We start from the raw sequence: 20,948 nt of genomic DNA, 5'->3' as shown, positions 1-20,948 counted from the left end.
CTCCGGTACGCATGATTTTATGCTCGTTAACGTCGTCGTAGTCATGTTTTAACCGCTACTTCTGCAGGTTGTGTAAGCTGTGCTAACGTAAAAACTTCTCGTCTACTTGCTTGCTCAGTATTCTGTTTTAATCCCGTTCTCGTCGCCATATGAACAGTCTAGATTAGAGCTCGGCCATAGTTGTTTATTTCGTGCCGATACGGTCTAATCTATTTACATGACGTACGACCCATAGGGCCTTAACCAGATGCTACACAGGGTGTATAAAAAAAAAGTAGACAATTGTTAAAATGTCCATAAACTGAAAATTTTGCAAAATGTCTGAAGAACGTGTGTTGATATAGGTATTTTAGGGTCTCTTGACCACGTTAACACTCAAATTAAATAAAAAAAATTGTATCGACGTGTAGGAATGACTATTTTCAAACACCACCTAAAACAACCCTCGCGCACAAAATGGACGGTTTAATCTTGATTCATTATCATAGGTTGAAAGTTGGCTAATGTTTTATAAACTATCGAAGTTCCTGACAATTGGTGTACAATTAAATCCGCCGGGCGGCCTCTCGAACTTGGACTTTTTTTGCTATTTTTGTTTTTGCTGTCCACATACTTTTCGTTTCACGCGGTAAATAATTCATGCATTATTGATATTTTACATGAATAAGTGGCCAAAGCGATTTGTTTATTTTAAAAAAGCTAGAATTAATTACACCTGAGAGCATTCTAGCCTAGCGAAAATCCTAAATACCCGTCTTTGAATTTTAAATAAGCATTTAGCTGCTTTTTCACTTACTTGCTTTCGTTTTAAAACAATCGAAATGGCGAGGCCACAGTACACACCATTGGGACAAGCTGCAATTTGAACCGGCAAATATCTGGACGTAAGAGAACAGCAAGAACAGAAGAGAATATCGAGGCTGTTCGAAACGTTATTGAAAATCTGCAGCGGGATGGGCAGTTAGTTAGCGCCCGTCGCAATAGTGTTGGTTTGTCCTCTTCCACATTTAACCGCATAACGCGATTAGATTTGTGATTTCATCCTTACCAAATGATAAAGCGCAATCATTACTTCCTGGTGACTACCAACGAAGAGAACAGTTTTGTCAGTGGCTTATCGACCAGCCGGAGCGATTGCTCGACGACGTGGTTATTGGAGACGAGGCTGGTTTTGCGATGAATGCATCTGTGAACACCCACAACATCAGAGCATACGCTCAACGAGGGGAACAACCCCTGGATTTCGAATATCAACGCAATGACGATAGACACAAAGTAAATGTCTGGGTTGGCTTAATGGGTAACGGAAGCATCATTGGCCCTTTCTTTTTTCGACAAAATTTAGACGGTGAGAATTACCTGCAAATGATTAACGAGCAAGTAGTCCCTACCTTACGACGAATACGTCGTTTCCGTCAGAACATAAATGGTCAGTTTCGGCGTGTTTGGTGGATACAAGATGGTGCGCCATGTCACAGGAGACGAATCGTTTCCGAGCGTTTGGGCGAACTGTTTGGAGACCGAGTTGTTGCGTTAAATCGCGATGTTGAATGGCCACCGAGATCACCGGACTTAACTCCACTGGACATTTTTGTGGGGTTACCTCAAATCCAAGGTGTAGGTCAACACACAAATCTATAATATAACATCGAAATGAGTATTCGAGCTGAGATCGATGCCCTCAGACAGGACAGACCAAAGGTTCGACGTGCTGTTTACGACATGTTCAGGAGAGCAGAACTTTGTGTGGAAAGAGATGGAGGGCATATTGAGGATTAAAAGAACGTTGACTGTAAATAAAAAATGCCGCTCTGTTTTGCCTTTACGTTTCGTCCTTTCATGTAAATTATTAATTAAATTTGATCTTAATACCATTTATGGTTGACAATAGGGAAAAAATAGCATTGTTGTCTCAAACACACAAAAATTAATCATGCGTGAAATAATTTGTGAGCTGCAAAAAGTATGTGGGAAAGGCCAAAATAGCAAAAAAGTCCAAGTTCGAGAGGCCGCGTGGCGGATTTAATGTACACTAAATTGTCTGGAACTTTGATAGTTAATAAAAACATTACCCAAACTTTCACCGAATGATAATGAATTAAGAGGCGATGTCAGTAAAAATCAGACACTCGCGGCAAAGCTGGAAAAATAGATTTGGCACATATATTCACTATTGGTAGACCATGAGGTAACATTATATAAAATGTATTTAGTTTTGAAAATTTTCGCTTTGTTAAGAAAAAAATTGCGGAAAGCGTTTTTTTGGTCGGATCGGCCTCTTAAGCGGCTAAATTTTTCATCAACTTTGTCCACTTCGTCCGTCAACGCTAAATCACCTGTCGACCCCGAATTTTTATGAAAATTTCAAACGTATTTATAGATACTTAGAACTTATTTAAAATTTTTCAACGAATGATTTCTGAAGCATATGAATTCAATTAAGAAAAACTGGGCGAAAAGAACGGTCATTTTTTCTATGTGCTAACCGATATTATTCCACTGTAGTTTGTGTGTTTAAAAGTTCGAATAATAAATTTAACTGTGTGAAAAAACCAACTCCGGTAAATGTACTCAAGCGCATTTATGATGTTCTAAAGTTTGACAAAATGGCGTTGTCCCACGCTAGCCCGCTCGCGGCTTTCTTTGATCAGCGAGTCATATTTCAAAATGTATTTGCCAAAGACAATAATTTTGATTTATTTTTGCTTGAAAGGCTTTTAAACATGCATAATAGCCAGGGAGTAAAATGATTTTCGCATCAAAATAAAGCTCGGGTTTTATATATTTGTTCTATTTTGCGATGTATTTTGCTTTTAAATACTGATAAGAAATGTAAAAACCTTTAGAATTGACATGACGTTTTCGGAATTATTCGTTAAATAAATCTGGTTTGCCTTTTGAGAAATATAATGTGTGATTTTACATTAAATTTGATGAAAAATGTAGTGAGATATGGAGTGACGTGTATACTGCAATTTGCAATCGAACACGCGCCGCTGCATGTTGATTGTTGACATCCCATGAACATTACCTTGACCTACTGTGAACATTACGTTCATCGAGTATATGCAGTCATCTTAAAACAAACGGTTTCAAACATTGAAATGCAATCTTGAAGAATTTATGATGGGGGCAGAGCCCCCCCCCCCCAGCCCCCTTCTACTGCGAAAAAAAGCGCGCGCACTTTGATATATAATATAAGTATTTAGGCGAGTCGACAGCAGACTCGAAAACCTGGTAATGGAAAAATTGATAAAAAAATCGTTTGGCGTACTCAAGTAACATGCATGACAACCAAAATTGCTCAATACATAGATCGCAGAAATACTATAAGATTTTATACCTAATGTCTACAGCTACAATTGGCGACCATTTCTTCAAGATGCTGGATGTACGGTTTCTTCAATCTTCCCTCCACGTGCGATGTATCCAGCTGAAAACATATGTCTTGCAACATCGAGACAGAAAGCTTTGATAGCTTGGATTCTGACGACATTTTGCAAATATCAAAATTTTCAAGGAGAATTGGGTGCTGGACTACCATCTCGTCTATTAGTATTTACTTTCCTTTTCATCTCTTGCAAGTCCGTGTCAAACAATTCCCGTTGTAATTGTATATCGTTGTAGGATATTTTAAAGTTAAACGAGACTTACCTGGAAGTTGAAGTTTGATGATAATTCTACCAAATCCGTAGTTGTACTGAGGGTTAATATGAGATGCACGCGGTGTGTTGTCGTGAGTCAGACTTTGAAGAAAACTGTTGTGGACACAATGTCCCACACTAGAACAAAGGTTATTAGCAGAGGGCGGGTAGGGATGGGCATGTTAACCCTCAGTACAACTACGGATTTGGTAGAATTATCATCAAACTTCAACTTCCAGGTAAGTCTCGTTTAACTTGAAATTCTACCAAATCGTAGTTACGTACTTCCGGTTAACATGAGATTTCAAAGCAATTGTGGACACAACGTTCAAACAACATAACAGGAAATTGACGCAATTTATTGCAACACAGCATTTTGATAAACATTATCATCAACAACAGGTTTGTTATAAAACTTGCGAAATACTGAGTCTGATGACCAACCAACATGTTTGAGTATTGAATCTACTGGTACTGTTCCTCGTGCTTTGCTTACACTCGCTGCTCTTGTACTATGAGCAGTGAACACTGCAGTGTCAACGCCACTAAGAGTTAGTGTTTGCTTGATCCATCGACCAACTGTACTGGTACCAATTGGTTGGTGTGGTTTGGTATAAGAAAGTAGTAGCCTGGTAAATGCAGGCTTCCGAAGAGCTGATGTTCGGTCCAAATAAACTTCCAACGTTCTGTAGACACATAGTTCTGCTACTTGATATTTTCGTACATAAAGTGTTGAAAACACATTACCAGGTCGATTTTGTTTAAGATGGTCGGTAAGATGAAACAGATGATACTGTTCCGTCTTTTTCATAGCCGTAGTAGCCAGACATGTTAAAGCATGACATCTTTGTCCTGATGTTAGAGCTAGTAACGTGACAAGTTTGAATGAAAGTTCCTTTAAAGACAATTCATCGAGAGGCTGCATGGTTGCCAGATAATCCAGCACCACATTTACATCCCACGTTTCAGAATACTTAGGTGTTGGTTTCCTGGAATTGAAAACTCCTTTCAAAAACCGAACAATGAAAGGATGCGTCGCCACCGTATAATTCGTACCAGCAAACCTAGCATCCATTAAATAGCTTGATAACGCTGAACGCGCTGTGTTAATAGTCGAATAAGATAATTGTTGTTCAAACAAATTGTTAAGGAAAGTTAATACGTCATTCACAGAGGGTAACATTGAATTAATTTGTTCTTGAAAACAAAACTTGGTCCATTTGTTGAGGTAGACGTTGTATTGTTTCTGAGTAGTTGGTCTCCATGATGACATGATGACGTCGGCAACCGGCGGAGAAACGCTGCATTCAAGGATGTTGTTCCTGATATTTTGCATGCCATTAACAGTAATTTGAGGCTCAGTGGGTGAATGTGACCGTGCAGAGGATTGAATAGAACATTCGCCGTAACCCTGAAAAATCGGGGGCACTCGATTAACAAACTTAAAAGTCTGGTGAACCATACCTGAGTGATCCACACGGGCACAACAATGATCATGGCAATCTTCTCTTGAACAACTTTTTGCAAACACCTAGCAATTAAGCAAAAAGGTGGAAAGGCATAACTGTTAGAGAACCTGGTCCAATTTACCGAAAAAGCATCAACAAAAGATGCATGAGGATCCGGTTTCCATGAGATATATACTTCTGTTTGTCTATTTAATCGACTGGCAAACAAATCAACATCCGGCTGACCGAAATGCCAAGCAATTCGGGTAAACTTGGACGAGTGTAACGTCCACTCTAAGGCGATATTAAATTCTCTCGAAAGTTTATCAGCAATAATATTTTGTTTCCCCGGAGTAAAGGCAGCGGACAACCAGTTATTGTGAGCTATTGCCCATAACCAAATATCTTTACTAACAGTGTCACACTCTATCGATTTGCATCCTCCCATTCCATTTATATAAGCGACCGCTGTGGTGTTATCTGATTCGATGCGGATGTGTTGATTTCGAGTTGCATGAAGCAGTGACCGTAGACCAAATTTTATGGCTAACAGTTCTAAAACATTTATGTGAATTACAGCTTCTTGTGCGGACCAAAGTCCCTGTGTTGTGTTTGTGCCAACTATAGCACCCCAACCCAGATGGGAAGCGTCAGTTGACATAACAATATTAGGTATACCATGATCGATAGTTCGTGACGCTGTCGGAAGGGAGGAGACCCACCAATTTAGTTCATCAATACTAGCTTGTGATAAACAGGTTTTGGCATCAAAATCCCCTTTAGATTGTTTTAATGCTAAATCTTTGTCACGCTCGAGCCCCCTGTAATATAGAGGGCCCAATTCAACTCCTGGAAACGTAGACACCAGAGTACCAATGAGGGAGGCTAACTCTCGTATGGTAGACCGTTTTGCTCGTAAAAATTGCAAACATGTAGCTATGATTTTTGTAACTTTCTTTTCTGGGAGAGAAACCGTCATGGGTTGGCTGAAAAACTGATTTGGTAGGGTGTGGCACGAACCCCAATTGGACAAACAAATTAGTGGCATTAAACGTAGCATCTTGGCATGATGAACAGTATCCTCGAGATAAATGGAGTCATCAATATAACCTAGGCACGAGTGGCCATATTGTGATCGTAAAGTTGCAAACACAGGCTTTAGAACTTTAGTGAAAATACGCGGGCTACTCGTTAGTCCCATTGGTAATGCTGTAAACTGATAAAGTACTCCGCGCCAGCAAAACTTAAGATATTTTCTATCTGCTGGGATAACTGGGATAGAATAGTATGCGTCTTTCAAATCAATAGTCGTCATAAAGCAGCCAGGTTTCATCATTTTCACAGCAGTTTCTAATGTGTCCATTTTAAATTTTCGGTAAGTAACAGCTTCGTTAAGTTTCTTAAGATTAAAAATCACTCGAAATTTGCCTGATTCCTTTTTTGGTCGAATAAAAATAGGTGAAATAACCTCACCAGGCTCATTTGTTGTATGTTCAATAACATGTTTGGATAAAAACTCGGTAACTTCTTTATCAACAGCATGTTGTTCCGGTTGTGATAATTTATATTCCAAATTAAAGCTATGTCCTGTTGAGGATGGTTCATAATCAAACTCAATTTTATAATTAGTCACACAACTTAATACAAACGGGTCTGAAGTAATTCTTTCCCAATATTCAAGATGGGATCTTAGTTGCCCAGCCATAAAAGGTGGTTGTTTGTTAATCAATTCATTTATTCTATTAATATAACTGACCTGTTGTGGAGTAGATGAAACTAATTCGGTGGAGGTCTTGTCTGGTTGGAACTGAACTTCGCTCCTGGCCTTCGACGATGGGAGCCTCTGTCCCCGAAAAAAGACTGTAGTGTAGATAACCGGTGACTTGATCCTTTACTGGCATTGCTTCGCATTAATGTTGCGCTGCTTGATCCTCGTGATTGAAATCTTGCATAAGGATGATATCCTCGTCCCCGCCCTCTGCGAGAACTGGAAAGCTTACTGCCAAGTTTATTGGCTTTTGCGACTTCATCAATCTCTTTCCCGATGTCATCTCCAAACAGCTCACTCGTTATAGGTGTCGTGGGGTTACACAGCGATGCATATTGTGTATTCAGGTCAGGCCGTAACAAGTCTCGACGTTTAAGATTAAATTCTCTGTTGCCCGACAAGGCGAGAACAAGGGCATGGGTTAGAATCGTTCTAACCTCCCCGGTTGACTTTCCACAAGCTTGAATAATAGCATAAATGGAGAACATAAATAATTTCTGACACTTTTGCATGGAGCTATCCGCTGTTTTAGTCCCTTGCTTAAGCTGGTGCCAAATAACTTTGTTAACTTTTGGCGTTACAAGCAACTGACAGTTATCTGGTCGAAGATACTTCTCAAGTAGCTCTTCGATTTTCAGTTTAGGTAATTTGTTTGCAACAAGATCACTGACAACCTTGGCCAATTTTTCGTCAATTGCTGGCGCTGCTTTATCCGCTGTAGAAAATTCAGCTGCCAATTCGTCAAACGAGCTCACTGTGTCTTCAGTAGCATCAGTCGTTTGGAGTTCAGTCGAGTGTGACTCATTAATTGTCTCCTCACTTTCATCGCACACTTCATCGCCGACGACATACTGTTCGAATTGCTTGAAATTATCGTCTTTCATTTGAGCAATCATTTCCGACATCATGTTGGCCATAGACTCCTGCAACTCGTTGGGCATGAAAGCTTTTGGTGTTGGTTGCCCGTCCGGTATACAAGCTTCGCCGGAAGAGGTTTCCATCACTGAAAACCGAAAAAATATATCACTGATATCCTGAAATGATTCGTCACACATGACTAATACCAAGTCATGCTATATAACCTATGTAAAGGGGGAAACGATAACTTTCTTTCCCGTGAGGTTATAACTGGGAAACTATAAATTTCTTTCCCGTGCATGTGGCATTGCCTAAGGTTGACTTAAATGGGAAACTATGACTTTCTTTCCCACGGCCTTCAGCAAAAGCCGAATATGAGTGAGGCTATAAAACACTCAACTGCATATGGCCGTTAACAGGCTGATAAAGTGGCAATAATGAATGCCAATGGCTCTGTATTTATCAACTCGTTAGATCTAAAAGGGGTAATAACAATATTAGTAAAAAATAACGCAAGAAAATAGTGCAAACATTTACCTATAATATTCCAAAAGATATCCAAAGTTCCAGTCAAAAACCGTCCTAACAGCACGACTACACAACTGGTACTGACTCACGACAACACACCGCGTGCATCTCATGTTAACCGGAAATACGTAACTACGATTTGGTAGAATTATGGACTTATGGACATGATTAGGATAAATAGGATATTTATCTTGAGAAAGGTATTGCATGCCGGGACTGGACATGTGCTTGAGCCATTGTATGAGAGCGATGAGTGTAAATTTATAGAGAAACATATATTTCGTAAACTATGCGTTGAGTTAAAGTTATTAAAGTTAAACAAACACTTTCCAACCAGTGTGAGAGTAGAAATAAAGTAAAATCGTCGTCATTATCAAAATCTGTATCTAGTCTCCTTTTTGCTGCCGTGCGAGAGAAAAAACTCGCAATTTTTCGGGATAGGAGAAAATCTTCCTTTCTGAACTTGCGAGTTCCGTCATTATTCTTTGCAGTCCTCATCATTTTTGACACACTTGCTGGGTCAGCTTTATTGCCGGTTTGTTTTCCTATTTGAAAATCTCTACCAGGTACTTCTTTTGTTCGTCGACACTAAAACGTCGTTTCTTTGTTGTGCATTTTAGTGCCCAACCCATCTGAAAAATATTTTTTTGGTTGTCAACTAGAGGTACATTTGCGTCCTCCTCATCAGTCTCCACCAGTTTGCAAGCACCATATTAAAGCTTGGTTGCATACGATTTCATTGCCTTGTCATACATTGTTTCATGTTCAATTGCATATTTGTGACGTTCACATTCAAGATGATTTTCAAGTGCATGAATTTTTCGAAATGATTTTACGCAACCCTCCTGGGGACAAAAGTATAACTTCTCAACTCTTCCCTTTTTACGATCATCAGGTTTATCATGATAATCGTCAACATCATCATCGTCGTCGTCGTTGCATGTCGTCGTCGTCGTCATCATCGTCATCATCAATTCTTTCATTCTTTTCAGCAACTTTTGATTTCTGTTTCTTTCTTGCCTTAATTGGTACAAATTGGGCAGTATGTTCGGATATTTTGTTTAACTCTGGTAATGTTTTAGGTAAGTCGAACTTACTGAAAAGTAAGAACTTTCCAGGCACAATTCCGTATGCCCTCCACACTTCAGATTCCCTTGTCGTTGTATTCAACATTGTTCATGAGGCTTACACCTTCCCATTTCACTTTAAGATCTGATGCGGGCTGATGGCTGCAAAGGGATACATGTACTCCAGGAACACCTCCACTTGACTCTATTGCACCTTTCATCTGTTCGGCCGTCTCTATGTCATTCCCTGCATTCAGATAGAATTTCATGTGATTCTTCATCAGTGCAGCCTTTCGATCACATGAACCTTTTCCACCTTGTGGATCTGAGAAGTCCATACGTTTGAGAGTGATACCGTACTGTGATGCTATCTGTTGAATTAACAGCATAGTTGTTGCTGAATGATAACATCCAGCGTTGTCTTGCTTAAGATACACATTTCCTACGTCTGGGTTCACATTTTTTAGACATTTGAGTACATCATTGAAAACTGCCAAAACAGCAGGGCTTTCTTGACTACAACTTTGAATGCTGTGGGTAAATGTTAGCATTTGTATTTCGCCGTTTGCACATTTTCTTATGGCTACTGACAAATGCCATGATATCCCCCTCTTTCCAAACCAGTCTCTTTGGCTTTCGCGGAACTTTTTCGGAACATATTTCATTGCCCAGTCAGAAACTAGTAAAACAGAATTTTCATCTAAACTCTCGAGGGTTTCTTGTCTCGCAAAATCCTGGTTTGCATCTCTAAGTAAGTGCGCTTTCCACGCTTCGATGCTTGTTTTACAACTCGTGATGATGTACTCTATTTCTTCTCTTTGTTCCGTTGTACAGTGGGCGTTCAAAAGACTAGCTTCTATATCATTGATAGCGTCAGTAAACAGGTTGCATCTATCGCACTGCATTTTGTGCTCATGGTCACACTTACTGTAAAAATTTTTATCACTGGAATCACTAAGTGCATATGTTCTACAGTGATCTGCAACTATTGAGCTCTTTGCAATGTGAACCTGTAAGTTTAGAAAGAAAAAAATACCACATTTACATATACTCTTATTATAAAAAAATAAACCTTTAAAGCAACTTTCTTGTAAGTTCCCAAAAATTACGTTCCCATAATTTTACTTTGTAGCACATTACCTTGTAATCTCCTTTGAGATATCGCTTAGCATTCTTCAATTTCTCGTCGACATTCTTTCCCCATGTGAGGCTCTTTCCACACTCATCTACTAGTTTATCAACAACTTTTTGTAGCTGATCGAAGGCTTCCGCGCCAGACGCAGAGAAATAATCTAATCCTTGGAGTGATTTGCGAGTAGATGCTGAGCAAACATTCAGCACTCTCAATAAGGTGCTGCGGCTCATTGGTACAAATCCTACGTCTTTACAGTAGCCTTAATACTGCCGGACTATGTGTTCTGGTATCTGAGATCGAACAACATTCGGGATCTTTAACTCTGCATGCGACGAAAGTTTGAGTGTCTTCTCACCAAATAGCAAATCCTGTATTATGTGCGTGCTGGTAATGAATGAAAAGAAATGGTCTAGTTTTACCTCTTTTACACACATCCTTGTGTTGTTCATAGTTGGTGTTGCTGCACCACGGCCATGTAGTAATGTATGATGTTTGGCAATGTCATAAAGATATTTAGTTAAACTTGGTATCCACCTCAACAAATCTTTAAAGCTTACTTTATCAGCCATTATAGATAATATTTGCCAACGAGAACTCCAATGTCCTGCATTATTATAACACTCCAGTAGTGCTTCCATTAACGAACAATCAACGTTAGACCCAGTTTCAAATCTTTTATGCAAGTTTCGGAATAGCTCGGCTGATTCACCAGGCGCGATTTCCTCAAGGCATGTGTGGACTACTTGATGCGCTTTTCTCAGGTGAAGTCGTTTGGTTCGATCAGATGCTATATGCCATGGTGTTAATAGAGTGTTTCGAATCGGGCTTACATCTCTGGAACTAAGATATTTGTTCAGCTTTTCCCTTGGAGATTTTTCAACACAAAGAAAAGACGTCATTGATTCTTCGCTGGGCCGATACATGCTTTTAGGGGTTCTTGTACCTAAAGATACATCTTGTTCATAAGCTGGAGTGTATGGTGCACGATTGTCATTTTCATATTCAGATTCAATGTAGCTTGTGAATGCAGTTGCACGTGAGACATCTTTATCCTGGTCATCCTAAAATTGGAGCAATCCAAAAATGATCTGTTTTTTACGTGCGTGTACCAAAGCTAAAATGCCCCATAAAAGAGCGGTTTATGGCATATCGGAGACATTTTAATGTTTTAAATTGCTTACGTCTTACATTTTCGAGGTTTTATCAATTTCATTTGAACTTACAACACAACAGAACTAACAAAAATAAGCAGCTTATCAACCAATCAAGCGAATGTGCTTGCTTTATATATGCTCAATTACGCAATCATCTGCACATCTATTCACAGTCTTCTTCCGTTTACACCTCTTCATAGTTTTTTTTCACTAATGTACTCATTTGTTTTTATTTATTCAATTATATATGTACCATGGTCATGTGTTTCAGTTCTTTGGCGACTTCTGTTTCTTGAATGTTGTCTTCTACTCCTTTCAAAATCTTTCTACAGTTCACACATATACCTAAATTTAGGAGGAATACACAACGAATTAATCTGACTTTATGGATTACATAATATTCCCTTCATGGATTACACAATATTCATAATGCTACATAATATCAGGGTATATTTGGATCAGATAATATTATTCAAATATACCTGATCCAACTTGCACCAACATGCCAATTTTCTTCAAAATAAGCCGAGCTTCTGTTTTACTTAGTCCCCTCTCCGCCTTCGGCCATTTTCTTTTGTCTTTGCCATGGTTTGATATTGCCACAGGTACTCTGCACCTATCAGCAGTCCTCCTTGTCCAACCTAGACCTAACTGAGCGCGATGAAGTGGGCAAATTGTCCACGTTTCGATGTCTTTAGGTCTTGCGAACAAACCCGCTCTGCTCAAAATTAAATCTACTTCGTTGTCGTGTCCAAAAAACTTGAAAGTGCGCTCATGATTAGAAATGTCCTTCTGACATGCATGAATGGGGATCACACTGTGTGATTTTTGACGATCTCTTGGACCGTGGCCACAATTGCCACCAACTACAGCTTTTAAGGTGCAGTGAATCTCCATATTACTTGTGGCTAATTGTGCTAAACAATGTCAATTTCTCAGTAGATATGATAATTTCAATGACAAAGATGTCTATTTCATTTACTGCTATTTGCAATCAAGCGCGCTGCGCGCCGAATTTTTGACGTTGTAAACATTTGTCAACGGTACGTTTGCCTGCCGTGAACTTTACGTTGACCTAGTATTAAAACTTGGAATCGGTTCGGAGCCTAGATCATTTACAGGATTTATGCAAGCCAACCAGATTGCTTTGCTGTTGCTTGAAAAATTATACTTATTTATAGCGATACGCCACCGTTAGTTTGCTGAGTTTGCCGTATTTTAAATTGTAAAAGACTCATTAGTGCAAATTTTATTAGAAAAATAATTAGTAAGGCTTGTGGGTATTTTGAAAAAGGGTTTACAGCGAAGGCAGTAAAAATCAAACAGTACGTGGCTACCATAGGTTCTTCATTACATTATCGGTAAATAATACGTAGCATTAGCCATGTGGCAGACGGTTACAAACGTTATAACAATTCTGTGCTTGGCATGTTCGGCACCACAAATAGCGGGGGAATACGCATTAACAAGAAGTTACATTAGTAATACTTATTAGTATATATCAACGTAACGTTCACAGTAGGTCAACATAACGTTCATGACATGTCAACGTTACGTTGACAAGTGTAAACAACGCCAAAAAATTTGGCGCACGGCGCGTTCGATTGCAAATTGCAGTATTACACGTAACTCCATATTTCACTACATTTTCCATCAAATTAAATGTAAAATCACACATTATATTTCTCAAAAGGCAAAGCCAGATTTATTTAACGAATAATTCCGAAAACGTCATGTCAATTCTAAAGGTTTTTACATTTCTTATCAGTATTTAAAAGCGAAATACATCGCAAAATAGAACAAATATATAAAACCCGAGCTTTATTTTGATGCGAAAAGCATTTTACTCCCTGGCTATTATGCATGTTTAAAAGCCTTTCAAGCAAAAATAAATCAAAATTATTGTCTTTGGCAAATACATTTTGAAATATGACTCGCTGATCAAAGAAAGCCGCGAGCGGGCTAGCGTGGGACAACGCCATTTTGTAAATCTTTAGAACATCATAAATGCGCTTGAGTACATTTACCGGAGTTGGTTTTTTCACACAGTTACATTTATTATTCGAACTTTTAAACACACAAAATACAGTGGAATAATATCGGTTAGCACATAGAAAAAATAGGTACGCAATGCGTACATGTGGGTAGCCGTAAACATTAACTGCGATAAACCTATTTTGTATTCAATGTGAAACGACAGGCTGCTATAGTAAATATCAACGAGTAAATAGCGAGTAAATATCAACTGATGCTTCAGGCCCTGTTACACGGTTATGAGGTGCCAAACATGACAATATTATACTGCTAAAATATTTACGGCTACTCAAACAACGTTATATTAAAACACCATTATTTATAGCTAAAAATATATTTACGGCTATCAAAAATATATGTACGGCTATCAAAAATATATTTACGGCTATCAAAAATATATTTACGGCTATCAAAAAAATATTTACGGCTATTATTGAGCCAGCTTTTTGGCTCAGCGGATTACCTGTCAATCAATTTCAACTTTCAAGTACTATATCTTCTTTAAAAAATGGCGGATGGTATAGTGGATTTATACAAGATATTTCGTGAGGATATTCCTTCAATTTTTAACCAGGCTTTGCGGAATCTTTATTGCAATGATGTCAATGTTTTAGAATATTTTGAAAGACGACTAGATGATCACATCCATGTTATTAAAGCCGTCATCGATCAATGTTCACAAACGAGAGCCAACGAAGAGTTGGTTGAGCTTTTGCTAAGTGTTCATCATGAAGTGAATTGTTTACATGAAAATATACAGCAGCTTTGTTTTCAGCATAGAGATTACCACTCGGAACTAGGGTTTGTGTGCCCTGTCGAACGATCTGAACATGCCGGAAGACCAAGATTTCAAGTGCCCCAAAGAGTGATTTCTGGTTTGTATGACATTCATCGATCGTGGGTAGAGGTTGCAAGGGAGGCAGGCGTTTCTTACCGGAACAATTTTACGAAGACGTCACCAGTATCAGCTGCCTGTGGCTGAAACTCGGGGTCCAAGAAACTCTTTCTCTGAAATTTCTCAGGAACATTTGTGTGTGACCATGTTAGACAAGTCTTACAATTACTACCTCATGCTGGCGAAACCTACATGATAGGGGCTTTAAGAAGCCGAGGAATTTTTGTGCAAAGAAGGCGAATTAGAGAAGCTATCTACACTGTTGATCCAGTTAGTCGGGCATTGAGGCGCCAACAAGCTGTGACCAGGAGAACCTACAATGTTCCTTGTCCAAATGCCCTATGGTATGTTTTTTCTCCACCACCATTGAGTTTGAAGGAAGGATTTTAACTTGCTGATTACACTCTGATGATAATTTGAGCTCACAGTGGAAAATGCAATAAGCTAATTGAACTTCAATCACACAATAAATACCAATTTTCGTTAACTTTGCTATTCTTATTTAGGCATGTTGACGGCCATCATAAACTTATTCGCTGGAGATTGGTCATACATGGAGGAATCGATGGATTTAGCCGCTGCATAGTTTATTTATGTTGCAATACCAATAATAGGGCAGACACAGTGGCATCATTGTTTGTAAATGCTGTTGAACATTTTGGCTTACCATCTCGTGTTAGGTCAGACATGGGCACTGAGAATGTGGATATAGCAAGGTACATGTTGCATCACCCTGATAGAGGGCCTAACCGAGGGAGTATGATCACAGGAAAGAGTGTTCACAACCAGAGGATTGAGCGCCTCTGGTTGGATGTGAAAATGAATGTGGTTACTTACTATCGTAACATATTTTACTACCTTGAACAATGCAACCTACTTAAACCCGACAGTGAACACGACTTGTTCATGTTGCATTATGTGTTCTTGCCACGGATAAACCGGTCTCTGCGCGAATTAGTAAATGTCTGGAATAATCATCCTTTGAGCACTGCCGGAAATCGTTCTCCACTACAGTTATGGCACTCTGGAATCAATGCAGTTACCAACTCTGATTATCGTGCTGTTGATAGTATCTTTGCAGCCCAGGAGGACTGGAATGATTATGGGATTGGTGGTGGACCCCCAGTTGGTGGTGACACTGATAATTATGTGGAAGTTCCAGAGGTCAACTTTGAACCCACCCAAGAACATTTTCAAGAACTGCAAGACCGTGTTATTCCATTGTCCGATGATGGTAACCATGGTATAAACCTATATTTGGCTGCTATCCTCATAGGTGAGCCCAGAAGTTAAGACTGGAAACTGCAATAAGACTTCAATAAGACTTAGCAGATTCAGTTATACATGCAAGTATTTTCAAAGTGTTCGGGTTTTTAGAAATTAGCCTTTCCAAATTTTCCACTATACTTTATCGCTGAACTGAAATTTCAACTCTGAAATTGCCTGATTATCAACCCCTAAGCTAAGCCTAGTCAGGTAAATTTTTATGATCAAAGATGAAAATGTGACACTCATTGTTTGTATATTATCCCTCTTGGGCTTCCCCCAAGAAGCAGTGTAGACATTTTAGATTTACTTTAATGCCTCATATATTCCTGTCATTACACTCTTAGTAATTGTCTTAATTGTTTAATACTTTATGCAGCAATTAAAAGTCAACATTCTTTTTGTTTGCAATATAAATATCACACAAAAAATAACAATTAGCATCCAAATTACTGCCAGTGCTGCTGATCACAATTTCTAAAACCCAAACAAACATCAACTTCCAGTAAATTTTTATGTAACACATCAAAACTTGATATGCAAAATAAATTTTAAAGCAACCCCATAAACATCAACAACATCCAAACTATTTGATTACATTTTCCCAAAACCTACTTTTGCAAATGACACTGCCTTGTCAATAAATTTTTTAAAACTTTCGTAGCTGGAATGAACCACTGGGATTGATAAGACCATAGGGCAAGTATTTGCTTCAGGTAACAATTTGGTGGTACAATCTGGTTGGTAGGCCACTGTTAACTTTTGTGAAGCTGCCGATGGTAATGCAGGGGAACTTGTCCAGAATTGCACCAAATCGCTTAGAGTCTCCTGGTCACTGGCTCTTTCTACATACAAATTTAAGCATATTTATAAATAGTATAGCATTTTAGGCTCAAGAAATGAAAATAATTTTAAACAGGAAATTTTAGTCAACTGGCTAAATTCAACTCACCAAATCTACTAATGCATGTTGGACTACTTACAACGAAACTCTCACCTTTTTCATCCAGTTCATCAATGTATTGCTCAAACCACATCCGTGCCTGAACACATTTCTCATCAGTTGGATCACAGAACTGTAAATGCATTTTGAGCTCATGGGCAGATACATCATTTGAATATGTAGGAAAAACCCGTCTCTGTAATTCTGGGTATCTTTCTAGAAGACACAGCAGATTTGTGCCTGCCACATTAATTTCTCTAAGCCCCTTTCTGATATCATCCAATGCAGGTACTCTCTTTGTTATGACCTCGTGAGTCAGGCAACATTCATAAGCCAAATGTCTTTGCTGTTCATTCACTTCCAAGTGCAAATAGCCAGCTGCTTGAAGTTCTTCATTTATACAAACTGGGGAGTCTGGAAGGGTGAACTCTGCCAATTTGCTACTGTTACAAGACAAGAGCTAAAAGAGATCGTCAGAAATGTAAGACAACAGAATATTTCAATATATGATGGGAATATGTCGGGGAGAATGGGTTGTTGGAGGTGGTGTCAACTCTAACAATAATTAGCAACTACATAAGTAGTAGCCTAATTATACAAACCTCTTCAAAGTTATTTTTCACAACAGGATCTGGAAAATCCTCGAGTGTGAGGTATTGAACAGCAGCATCACGTCTACCTGTACAAAGGTATGCAATAACCGCAGGAGATAAACCTGCAACACCACAGCAACCATTCAATACTGAATGAAGTATCATCTTTCCCAATAAAAAAAATACACCCCCTGACAGCAGATCATAGTCATGTCGGGGCAATAAATGTCCTTGCAAGCCTTCAAATAGATTTAAACCATCGGAGTGGTACTTAGCCAGTCTCTTCATCAACAGGGAGAATAACTCTCTAGTAGGCCCTCCACTATCTACTCCAAATTGATCTTGAAACTCGACATTGAGAGGTTTTCTTATGTCGAATGCTGGATTCTTGTACTTTCTGATCATTTGAGTAAGAATGTCAGTGTCTCTTTTCACATGCACATCCATATCCACATGGAATGTTTGTAAACCTTCTTCCACAAACTTTTGCAGTGCTGTTTTTGCAAAATTTTCTTCTAATGGTGTATCCCACGCACATTTTTCCAAGAAATCGTCACTGGAACTTTCTCCATCATCAGCTGGGTAAAAAAGCAATTAGCAAATATCTCTTAGAGTGGAATGAGAGGGTTTCAGTTACACAATTGTATAGCATTATGGTGGAATTTCAAACAGAAGCACAGCTGTTATCAAAGTCAGTTTTATTTTGTATTTGGTGGAAAATATATAGAATGAACAAAATTTGCTTTCCCCCAGAAGGCATAAAATGTGTCAATATGTGAAATTGGATGTTAATTCCCTGTGCTGCAATGAGAAATGTGCTTCTGATAAACACCAAACCTGTATCATTATCTCGAAGGAGAATGTTAACAACTTTCTGAATATCTCCATTATTTTTGTGCAGAGCTTGTGTAATGCTCTCAGTGCTAATAGTTGGAAACATTTCCTTCAAAGAATTCACTTCCACAACAGAAGACACTGGGATACATTCACCATGTTGTTGATTCGCAAGTGTAGGAGCAGGTGGCATCAGTGGTTCAAGTGAATCTGCTTGGTGTTGTGTCCTTATTGTATCTGAAGATGTCCCTTCAGATTCTTCAGTGTACTTTCGTATGTCACTAAAATAAAAAGAACTTTCGAAAAATTCACCATCTTGATTGGCCCTATATTCATCGTAATGTGCATGTCAAATAAATATGTTGTATTTTCAAATGTGCCTAAAGTTCAAATTGATATATATAATAAGAAGGCGTCGTGAACAAAGTGTGAGTTACCCAGTCCCTGTTTCAAGTGTTATAACAGTTAAACAACTTAGGATTACTAAGGATTATGTTAACTAAAAACTAATTAAGTAAAAAAAAGGTAATTATTTTTGCAAAATGAAAACAAATACACTTACCCTAATTTATAATCATGATAAATTGGTTCATCAACTTCAGTCACCTCTGTTTCTTCCTTTTGTAGATACATGTCAACAAAATAAAAAGGCCTTTTTGTCACATACAATTTCAGTTTTGCAACTTTAATTGCCTCTACTTTTTCAGTTCTGCATTGCATACACTATAATTATAGCAATTTTAACCCTATCACACCAAACAAGTTTGGCTATCAATGATAAGTTACATAATAGTTACACATTGTAGTCATCTTTGATAAGCATTTTATATTCCTATTAGTACCCATACTCAGAAATAATTGCATAAAACAAACTTAAAAATAATTTAATCTTAGTAGCTGGGAATAAGTACAATACCTCATCATCATCATCATCATCATCATCATCATCATCATCATCATAAGTTGTTAAAGGCACACATGGAAGCAGCCAAATGGTTCTTTGAGTAAATATTCTGTTAAGCATTTCACCAGTCAAAGTTTGGTCTGATGTTAACTGTGGTTCAACTAATTCATTTCCTATGCCCATCATTATCTTGAACCTGGAAGAATCCTCTTAATTAGTGTGTTTAGCAATTAATTTCGACTTGAACTGCACTTTCAGATGGTATTTTTTATGTTTGCATGCCATAAAAATTAAAAACAATCACTCTTGAGAGAAGGCCTGTTTTATATCTTGATTTTTTTGCACAACTCAAACTTTACCTTGCACACCCATGCAAACCTCAAAAAATACCCTACCTATTTGGGTGGCCTGACTGGTTTTCATAGTGCATTAGTTGTCAATTTTCTCATGTCCGGAGCTAGCAATGTTTAATATATATTTCCCAGACAAAGACAGACATGAAGTAGTTCACATAGTCATTCACTCATGTACGCATAATATTTAAATTTCAAATGAATTTGCAGATTTGCAACTAAAGCTTAAATTTTGAAAGCTACTTACTTCGACTTATTATCCACGTTTATATCATGCAATTCAAATGCCTCTCGAAAGCCTCTTCTAGTTTCTTAACCACTTCATCCGCAGTCCATAACTTATCAAATTCAAAGGCGTTCAAAACATGTCCCAGGCGTTGAAGCTCTGCTTTAGCCGCACCTCGAACCATCGAATCGCATGGGCGACGAAGAAGCACAACTTCGCGGGTAAATGTTGTTTTCTTACCCGTGTTCTTCACGTTCTTACCCTTGCTGTTGCTGCTGTATGGCTTTTCCCTACTTCGAGATCGGGGCGAGGGCGAGGGGCCCCAATTCGTTCTTCGCTGGAAGTGAGGAAGGTCAGGGCTTTGCTGAAAGGAGGACCCGGCTCTGCGAAACAACGATTGGAATTCTTCACGCGGCGTGCGTCTGCTGCCATTTTCGCTATTCTGATTATCAACAGACACGCGAGGTATAACTTCCAATGGAGCAGGATTAGATTCGCTTCTATTTACATGAGGGCTTGTTTCACTGCTTGTTGAACTAATACTGTTTACGGCGTCTTGAAAACTGGGATGGTTTACAACTTGTCTCACTAAATTTTCTAAATTGTCAGATCGACCCGCCATGTTTTTTAATTAGATTTACAGATTTCCCCTTTGCACATGGATCAAATGGATTTATTGATTGATTGACAGATTGAAATTGATTGACAGGTAATCCGCTGAGCCAAAAAGCTGGCTCAATAATAGCCGTAAATATTTTTTTGATAGCCGTAAATATATTTTTGATAGCCGTAAATATATTTTTGATAGCCGTAAATATATTTTTGATAGCTGTAAATATATTTTTAGCTATAAATAATGGTGTTTTAATATAGCGTTGTTTGAGTAGCCGTAAATATTTTAGCAGTATAATATTGTCATGTTTGGCACCTCATAGACGGTGCAATTTTTCTTGCAACTTGCAATAAAATTCATCTTTTGAGAGATTTAAATTTGGCAACTACCGAACTTTTGTCTTTATTACACTCCATGGCGTTTCTTAAACTTACATTTTGAAGCCTCTTCACTAATTTACATCTCTTTAAAAGTAGAATTGCATTGCAAGTTGCAAGAAAAATTGCACCTTGTAACATGCCCTTTACTCTTACATTCTAATGCCAAACAAAACGGCAAAAATGCCCTATAGTTAGCTAGTTGAATACAGTTATAAGAAAGTCGATTTTATTACACAATCTATATATTATAATATCTTATTGTATTAAATACATTTTACGACAGATTAAAACATATATAAAAGCAG

The 20,948-nt window shown here is 38.3% G+C and overlaps 2 protein-coding genes across 4 annotated transcripts; one reads left to right on the top strand and one right to left on the bottom strand.

Annotated features, from left to right (window-relative positions):
- Nucleotides 1–14,708: 14,708 nt before the first annotated feature.
- On the top strand, nt 14,709–15,828 carry LOC114537289. The gene is made up of 2 exons (XM_028558430.1): nt 14,709–14,875; nt 15,038–15,828. Exons 1-2 carry the CDS (start codon nt 14,724–14,726, stop codon nt 15,822–15,824), a joined length of 939 nt encoding a protein of 312 aa, XP_028414231.1. The 5' UTR covers nt 14,709–14,723; the 3' UTR covers nt 15,825–15,828.
- Nucleotides 15,829–16,132: 304 nt separating this feature from the next.
- LOC114537288 (ubiquitin-protein ligase E3A-like) lies at nt 16,133–19,689 on the bottom strand. Of its 3 annotated transcripts, none has more exons than XM_028558428.1 (6): nt 19,672–19,689; nt 18,730–19,267; nt 18,171–18,448; nt 17,343–17,911; nt 16,795–17,200; nt 16,133–16,642 (listed from the first exon to the last, which is right to left on the bottom strand). In XM_028558428.1, the coding sequence occupies exons 2-6, from the start codon at nt 18,885–18,887 to the stop codon at nt 16,392–16,394; spliced, it is 1,662 nt and encodes a 553-aa protein (XP_028414229.1). In that variant the 5' UTR covers nt 18,888–19,267; nt 19,672–19,689; the 3' UTR covers nt 16,133–16,391. The 3 variants fall into 3 exon arrangements, with proteins under 3 accessions (XP_028414229.1, XP_028414230.1, XP_028414228.1); XM_028558429.1 differs by lacking the exon at nt 19,672–19,689 and adding an exon at nt 19,467–19,665; XM_028558427.1 differs by lacking the exon at nt 19,672–19,689 and having other exon boundaries at nt 18,730–19,665.
- Nucleotides 19,690–20,948: the final 1,259 nt, after the last annotated feature.

This window comes from Dendronephthya gigantea, unplaced genomic scaffold (genome assembly GCF_004324835.1).
Source record: "Dendronephthya gigantea isolate DGI-Jeju-01 unplaced genomic scaffold, DenGig_1.0 000155F, whole genome shotgun sequence".
In the NCBI taxonomy this organism is placed as follows: Eukaryota; Metazoa; Cnidaria; class Anthozoa; order Malacalcyonacea; family Nephtheidae; genus Dendronephthya; species Dendronephthya gigantea.
The sequence above is the reverse complement of the archived record's forward strand: the minus strand, read 5'-3'. Positions and strand labels throughout refer to the sequence as shown.